Source organism: Helianthus annuus, chromosome 5, assembly GCF_002127325.2.
Source record: "Helianthus annuus cultivar XRQ/B chromosome 5, HanXRQr2.0-SUNRISE, whole genome shotgun sequence".
Lineage (NCBI taxonomy): Eukaryota > Viridiplantae > Streptophyta > Magnoliopsida > Asterales > Asteraceae > Helianthus > Helianthus annuus.
Genome location: NC_035437.2, coordinates 109,672,635 through 109,681,651, shown reverse-complemented (window position 1 = coordinate 109,681,651; position 9,017 = coordinate 109,672,635). Strand labels below are relative to the sequence as shown.

Here is a 9,017-nt window from a genome sequence, read left to right as displayed (position 1 = left end):
CAAGGAATCCAATTGTATCGTTTCAGTCCCACCCCTCGGCTTTTGACATCAATATGAAATCAAATATAATTTTATCAAACTAGTGTGATTCGGTGAACAGTTTGTTTAGGTTACACATAAAACTTTGTTGGAATTAGGTCTTTGTATTGTTTTCTTATTCAACATTGTGAAAACACTTATGGCCAATGTTTTAAATACCGGTATGAACCGGCCGGTTATACCGGTTAAACCGGATATCAGACACGAGTCCGGTACGATAAAGGCCGGTAAAACCCGAATACGGTATTTCTTATGTACCGGCGGTAAATCCGGTTTTACCGGTTCAAACCGTTGAACCAGTTTGCATTATCTTAAGATTTGGTTTCTTAATTTTAATAAAATACGATATTAAGGTAATATTAATCTTCCATATTTCCGGTAATTAACCCAGTGTAATCTATTCCAATATTTCATAGTTGTTGAAATTGTTACTCATCTCGTACAATGCAATATTGTTTATAACTAATAAAAATATTCTTAAAATGCTTAATAGTTTACAATAAAAATAATTGTTTTTAGATAAAACTATGATCAATTACATAAATCCAAGTTGAGATTTGATTGTTTTTTAGATGAATTTGTATTTTTTGGAATTTATAAGGTTAATTAGTAACCCGGTTCAACCGCCCGATACAACCCGGTTCAACCGGTTGAACCATTTTAGAGCCCAACCCGGTATGACTTAAAAACCGGTTTTTAAAACATTGCTTATGGCTTGTTAGGCTATAGGGTGTGGTTGGAGCCCCATGAAGCTTTATCAAGTCCATTTAAGCGCCACGTAGGAGCCATGTCAGCTTGGAGGCTTTATCAAGCCCCCCTTTAATTTGTAGGGTGTGGATGGAGCCCTATAGCGCCCCTCCTTAATTCAGTGGGTATGGTCAAATGCAATAACTCTCCTCGATCCACGCGCTGGTTGCTCGTTATCACCATGGCGAGAGTTCAATGGCGCCCCTCCATGGCGCCTGCGGTGTGGTGTTATAGCGCCGGGGGGCGCTATAGATGCCTAGCTGGCGAGGGTGGCGCCCTCACACCCTCTAGCCTTATAATCTAGATGTCGTGGTCTTATCAAAAGTAAGTTAATTATGATCTTTTAGCTACCTATATGAGTACAGGTGGCTTGTTATAATCTAGATGTCGTGGTCTTATCAAAAGTAAGTTAATTATAATCTCTTAACTACCTATATGAGTACAGGTAACTAAGAATGTTTTCATAGGGAATTGATGAAAAGTGTTCAATTGATTACTACTTTAACTAAGTACAAAAGCAAATATTGGTTTTACTTAATTTTATTTAACATCAGGTTTAAAGACCTATATGTAACCTAAGAAATACCTTTTTATGTTACATTTTTATATGCATAGGATTACAACCCGTTAAAAAATTCGAGTTCAGTTTAAAACCACCAAAAGTAGAAACTTATATATCAACTTTTTAACAAACTCTTTATGTAACAACGTCTATTGACATTGTTTATAAATTATAACTTAACATAACAATGAACAATCTATTATATACTTTTAACACAGATATAAAACCATACACATATATATCAAACCAGATTAGACTAAGAATCAAGATTTAAAAAAAAAAAAACTATTAAGCAAAACATCCGAACGAGTATAGCCACCGAGTTTTACACACCCTAATGATAACTCTCTGAGTAATCTCAACCAGTGGCGAAGCTTAAGATTTCCGACGGAGAGTCGAAGACGTATATACCCAAAAATTTCTATAGAACTAGGGGGTCGAAAACGTATATACCCGAAAATTTCTATATGAAAAGTACATATATTATTACACTACTGAGCAAAAAGTTAGAGAGGTCAGGCGCCCCCTCAGAAACCCCCCCCCCCCCCCCCATCTCAACTTGACTCGTTTCTAAATTCTAATACATAATACAAGGGGCATGTTTACAATATTATCATAACCAAAGGGTCTGAAAACATGATCCAACATATTCTTGGTGCTCTACAAATAGGCCACAAGTCATTCTCCACTTTCTCCAGAGTCACAACACCAGGTCAGCTCTCCACGATCAAACCCTTATTACAAACCGAACCTCAACACACGATTGACCTTTGTTCCTCCATCTCTATCCGTCCAAAACGAATTTTCCCTTTTCATTTCTTGTATATATCTCTTACAAATTCCCCCAAGATTAAGTTTTTCAGATACCCTTAAGCCCAAAACGCGCTTTGTTGCAACAAAATCTTCATCTTTCATTAGGGTTTGATTGTTTTGTAAGGGTGTAAAGATGGAAAAAGCTGTTCTTGATAGTATTATTCGCAGGTTGCTTGAGGTTAGAGGGAGACCTGGTAAGCAGGTGATGCTTACTGAGCCTGAAATTAAGCAACTTTGTGTTGTTTCAAGAGAGATTTTCTTGAAGCAACCTAATTTGTTGGAACTTGAAGCACCTATTAAGATTTGTGGTATGCTTTTCTTGCTTTTTGCTTCATGGGTTTGCTTAAAGTTTTTATTTTTTTTATTTTTTTTGATAAATTTATCATCTTTATGTGATCTGTTATGGTTGATTACTTGATTCATACTCTTGTCATTAGTTTGAGCCTAATTCTGCTAGAAACAGAGAATTCCCCTTTTTATGCCTTTTTAAAATAATTAAATATAAAAAAAGAGTTAATTACTGTTTTCGTCCCTATGGTTTGTCAAAAATCACTATTTCAGTCCATTAGTTTAAAAATTGCAATTTCAGTTCCTGTGGTTTCACTTTCGTAACCATTTCAATCCATTTATTCTGTTAGTACAGGGACTGAAATGGTTACGAGGTGGACTGAAATGGTTACGAAAGTGAAACCACAGAGACTGAAATCACAATTTTTAAACTAATGGACTGAAATAGTGATTTTTGACAAATCACAGGGACGAAACCAGTAATTAACTCTAAAAAAAAGTTATATTCTAAAGTTGAATAGAATCATAGAAACTAGGTGAAGTAATGAAGTTATGCTTATACTTGAACTTATATTTGAAGGAGGCAATTTTGACCCGTTTAGGTATCTTAACGGGTCGAGTTGGGTTATATTTAAAACTAGTCAAACGAGTAAGGTAAAAAGGTTGTCATATGGGTCAACCGGGTCAATGAGGTTGAAATTTGCTTAAAGTGTATTTTTAACGCATAAAACCTCCTAAATCATTTTATTTATTGAAGCAGACTGGTATTGAAATGCTATGATGTATGTTAACAAATCCCGTACGTGAATTATATAAAAATGTTTGCAAAAAAAGTGTCTCGGGCTATCCCAACCTGACATGATCCGTATAAAAAGTTACCAACTGAACTCATTTTGACCTGTTACCCAACACGGCCATTTTGTCAACGCTAACTTGTATCGTCTTTTTAATTACATGGGATTTTGACTTTTTTTAATTGACCATGATTATCAGGTGACATCCACGGTCAATATTCTGATCTTCTACGCCTATTCGAATACGGTGGATTACCCCCTAGTGCAAACTACTTATTTCTTGGTGATTATGTCGACCGAGGGAAACAAAGTCTCGAAACAATATGCCTTTTGCTTGCATACAAAATAAAATACCCAAACAATTTCTTCCTTTTGCGTGGAAACCATGAATGCGCTTCAATAAACCGTATATACGGTTTCTACGATGAATGCAAACGAAGATTCAATGTCAAATTATGGAAAATCTTCTCGGACTGCTTCAATTGCTTACCTGTGGCGGCTCTTATTGATGAAAAGATTCTATGCATGCATGGCGGGCTTTCACCCGATCTTAATAATTTGGATCAAATTAGGAATTTAAGGCGGCCCACTGATGTTCCCGATAGTGGTTTGCTTTGCGATCTGCTGTGGTCAGATCCGTGTAAAGAAATTAAAGGATGGGGGATGAATGATCGCGGGGTTTCTTATACTTTCGGTGCTGATGTTGTTACCAGGTTTCTTCAGAAACAAGATTTGGATCTTGTTTGTCGGGCTCATCAGGTTTGAATATGTTTACACACTATGTTTTTGGTAGTCGGGTTGTGTAACGGGTCGGTCAATGCATGTTCGGGGTAAAACATTTCATTTTCTGAATGGGTTGTAATGGGCGGGTTCGGGGATTGACCTACAATCTCTTCTTTTTCCTGTTTTCCATGTTTTCCATGTTTTTATTTATTTATTTAGAGTAAAATGCCTTTTTCGTACCTGAGGTTTGGCCAGTTTTGCGACTTTCGTCCAAGTTTTGATTTTCTGCATCTGGATCCAAAAGGGTTGAAATCTTGCCGTTTTTTATCCGGCTTGTTAACCCCATCCATTTTTCCCGTTAAGTCAGAGGTATTTCTGTCTTTTTTGCCAATTTTAAGGGCAATTCGATCTTTTTCACTTTACGTAAAAAGACCGAATACCTTGAAAAAGACCGAATTGCCTTTTAAGTTGACAAAAAAGACGGAAATACCCATGACTTAACGGAGAAAAATGGATGGAGTTAACGAGCCAGATGAAAATGGCAAGATTGCAAACCTTTTTGATCCAGATGTGGAAAAACAAACCTTTGGACGAAAGTCGTAAAACTTGCCAAACCTCAGGGATGAAAATGACATTCTATTTCTTTTTTATTTTTTATAAATGATTAATGAGTATCATATGGTTATGGAAACAAGATCATTAGTTATTACAATAATATGAATAATTAAATAAAACGATGTACAAACTAATGATTAGATTTTGAGTGACTCTCAGCCCGTTTGACCGAATCGACTCATTTCTATTTTAGCTATATTTTTCATTTGACATGTTTGAGATTGAATAGCACCCAAATCGATCCATTTTTGGGTTGAAATTGACACCTTTATATTTATTTAAAAACCCGACAATTTAATTTCAGGTTGTAGAGGATGGGTATGAATTCTTTGCAAACCGACAACTGGTAACTGTATTTTCAGCACCAAATTATTGCGGAGAGTTCGATAACGCTGGTGCCATGATGAGTGTCGATGACACACTTATGTGCTCCTTTCAAATTCTAAAACCTGCCGAAAAGAAGTCAAGATTCAACTCTGGTATCAGTTTCTTCGGAAGCACAACTACTGCTAAACCTGGAAACACGCCACCTGGGATCAAGGTAAGTCAACAACCTTTGCAAAATGTCTTTAATGCCCTTTATTATTGACTCAGAGTAGAAGCACAAGTAAAGAGAATATTCTTGATCAGAAAAAGATGATATATTATTGAATGTTTAAATAAAATCCCTAGGTAAAGTTTTTAAAAAATTAAAAATTGAATCTATATTCGAATTCATTTTAAGTAAATTAGGAAGATGAAAATGGGTCGGATTTATGCCAATTGTTTTTTTTTTATAGCTATTTTTAAGGTTATTTAGTTATCTTATGTCGTTTTAATGTTTTGCAGCCTTATATGGGAGCAAGAGTATGAGTTTAGGAGACCTAAACGAATGAAGTGGACTCTCTCGAAGGCTAAAATTCGAGATATATATATATATTATTATAAGGGGAATAATTTTTACTTTTTGACGAGGTAAAGTCGAGGTTAAGATAAATTGAAATGTTTCTTAGTTGCTATCGATTGTTGTATTTTAGTTATATGGAATGCGTGTTTATATATAGAATTATGTTTCCGTAGAAAGAAATTAAATAAAAAGGTAGGAAGTTAGATGGGCGTGACATGTGACATCTAACGTTGCAACGAAAGGAGAGAGAAATGAGTCACGTGTCACGCCTACATTATTAACCCATTTCTTGATAAGTTAAGGGGATAAATAAATTATGGAGGTCTACTTTGTTAATGTGTATGCCCATTGTAACTCATTTCGTGTTTTGGTAGATATCTAAGCATGTTTGTGTTATACCTTGTTGATATTGTACTGTGTGGCATGTGAAGTACTTTATGTGACGTACAATTTATTCCGCTTGCAACCATCTACTATGTGGCATGTGAATTACTCATCTACTATGTGCATGTGAAGTACTTTGTGTGACGCACAATTTATTCGGCTCGCAACCATCACTTAGAGGCCGATCAAGACTGATGTTATGGGAACCATGGTTTAAAAAACGCTTGAGGCGTGCACCTCAAGGCGCGCCTCGAGGCGAAACGGCCAAAAAACGAGTCTGAGGCGCGCCTCATGGTGTTTTTAATGTATATACGTCTCAGAGAGGCTGAGGCACTAAGAAAGTTGCGCCTCAAGGGAGTTTTGATAGCTGTTTTTGATGTTTTTGACTTTTTGTGTCAATTTCAAGCATTTCATGTCTTTTTTATGTGTGTTTTTGATGATTTTGATGAAACTCATAATGAACTTAGTTAGTATTATTATTTTCATAATATATATGATTTTTATATTTATTTATTAATACCGCCTCGGCCGTATGCCTCGAGGCTTACGCCTCGTGAGGCGAAGGGAGAACGCCTCGAAACTCGTTTCCGTTCTTTTAAACCTTGATGGGAACACAATGTGAGGCAAAGGAATGTGGGTTGGATTAGGGTTATTGGATTTTATCACCTCCAACTATTAGCTATTGGCCGTTGTCACCCCCAACTATCACTTTGACGCCTGTCACCCTCAACTTAACACTTAGTATGTTCTGTCACCGCGTCGTTAACCGATCACTAACCTTTGATCCTGTTATGATACTTTTGGGGGGTGTCATAGGGATCTTAGAAAGGTTTTAGGGATCTTAGGGCACCCTCAAAAGTATAGTAACATGATCAAAAGTTAGTGATCAGTTAACGACATTATGACAGAACACACTAAGTGTTAAGTTGGGGGTGACGGGTGTCAAAGTGATAGTTGTGGGTGGCAATAGCCAATAGCCAATAGTTTGTGGTGATAAAATCAATAACCCAAACCCGTTGCATTATTGATGTGTACCGAAAAATAATAGTAAATTAAACTTATTCGATTACAGTTGTGTGACAAAATAGAGAACAGAGATTAAGGCAACAAATTTAAGCTAATTGTGTATAGTATTCAAATTAAATAGATGCTACTATCGGGGACGCAAGAGTGTGACAAAAGGGATTGTTGAGATAAATAAAAGTTGTCCATTTAACCATTTTAATATGTTACTATATTAGAAACCCATGTATTATTTTAGTAGTCTATTGAATATGAATCCACTAATTAAATTCCTCTTAGCAGTAGTTTGTTGATGCAAACAAGCTCAAATATTATTTTAATGTGTGACATACTTAGTTTATACCTAATGTATTAAGAATGTATGCTAAGAGTATTTAAGCTTAAATACAAGCTAAAAATGAATAGAAAGCCTTACCTTATTTCATAGAGCCACATTGAAGCTTTATCTCAGCTGTAAGATCCTAATTAATGACATTAGAGACTAGATGAGGTTGTGAACTTAATGACATGTAGTACAACATATATCGGTGATTCCCGGATGGAGGACTAGATAATTTGGTTTCATTAGAGATAATATGTTAGAGCATTCATATTGAATACTCTTTATTCATATATTCTATATAATATAGAGTAAAAAATAGAAAAAAAAAACGTCATTACATTAGAAAGATTTATAGAAAGCAAGTACAATCTCCGTATTTAGAGGCTCATATCAACCCTCTATATATTTCTTGTGAGTGTGCCGGAAAGAGAAAAAACTCATAAAATATTAAACTAGAACATAGATTAGATTGTGAGATCAAACTTTCCACATATTCTATGGCTTGTAATCTCCAAAAGCCACCAAGATTCGCCTCCACCTCGTATATCTCATACGAATCATTAAACATGTCATAGATTATGATTAACTTTTCCCATCACCGACTCTTCAACATAACAAATTTTCCATCATGTAATATCGAAATTGGCGTGAAATGCTCGTAACAACGTGATGTTAATACTTTCGACCATGTTTTTTGATACCATCTTCATTCATTACCCACAACTCGAAGTTGTCATAACCTTTATTTTGGAAAGTGTGAAGCCGTCCGCCTAACGTACCCTAAATATTAACTTGCAAAGGATCTAGTAATAGTATCTCGGAAAATACCATTTCCTTCACATCAAGAGCGACTATGAATGGCCTGCTTATCGCTTTTTAGTACAAAAATCCATTTACAAACGTCCCATACAGACTTACTGAACACCACTGAACAAACTTCTTTAATTTTGCGCTCCATGAACCATTTTTAAGCAAGGGCGGACCTACCCTTTGGCCAGGGTGGGCGGCCGCATCCCTTGAAAAAAAAATTAGTGTATATTTTAGGCAAAAAACCCCGACCGCACTCCTTGAAAATATGATTGAACACCTCATCCGCACCCCTAACAAATAATTTCTGGGTCCGCCACTGTTTTTAAGGCTGAAGACATCACACCTATAATAATCAATGTGGTCTAAAACTCTTAGTCTAACAATCTTTAGATCATCAGGGGTTGTGCCGTAACAAAATCCATAAGCATTGCTAGAGCTGTGAGATGGATGCAAACTTTGCTTAGGAACAATGGTGAATGGATTGTATAGGATCATATCATCTATAAAGACTAGAAGGACTATCCCGTTGATTGTTCCATCGTTGGTGTAGTCTATGGCGTGAAGAGGTCGGGTAGGCAGAAGGATCATTCGACGTGATCTCGACTTCATAAAGTGATCTGAAAGCAGACGGTTCCAATGCTTTGATAAGCATCTGAATCGCAATATGGGCTGTTTAGGCAATCGAACTAAAATGTTAAAGAATGAATTGAAGCAACCCCGAACAGCTTTTGTAACGAACATAACAGTAACTACCACCACAATTGCAGCAATAACATGATATATTATTAACAGAATGAATTCTTCTTGTAGATCAGTTTAAATTTTGTAATATAAAACAACATACATGCATGATAATATACTGAACGACCAAGATGCAAACTAATTTTAAGTTTCCAACATGAAACAGCAAACTTCAATCACTTGGCATTATCAAACAGCAAACTTAGAATACATTTCTGCTTCAAACAGCAAACTAATATTAGATTTCTTGTTCAAATAGCGAATTTATAT

General features: G+C 35.9%; 1 protein-coding gene across 1 annotated transcript; it reads left to right on the top strand.

Annotated features, from left to right (window-relative positions):
• The first annotated feature begins 2,034 nt into the window (after positions 1-2,034).
• Positions 2,035-5,863, top strand: LOC110940885 (serine/threonine-protein phosphatase PP1 isozyme 3). Its single transcript, XM_022182457.2, has 4 exons — positions 2,035-2,469; positions 3,443-4,002; positions 4,886-5,122; positions 5,410-5,863. The coding sequence occupies exons 1-4, from the start codon at positions 2,295-2,297 to the stop codon at positions 5,431-5,433; spliced, it is 996 nt and encodes a 331-aa protein (XP_022038149.1). The 5' UTR covers positions 2,035-2,294; the 3' UTR covers positions 5,434-5,863.
• Positions 5,864-9,017: the final 3,154 nt, after the last annotated feature.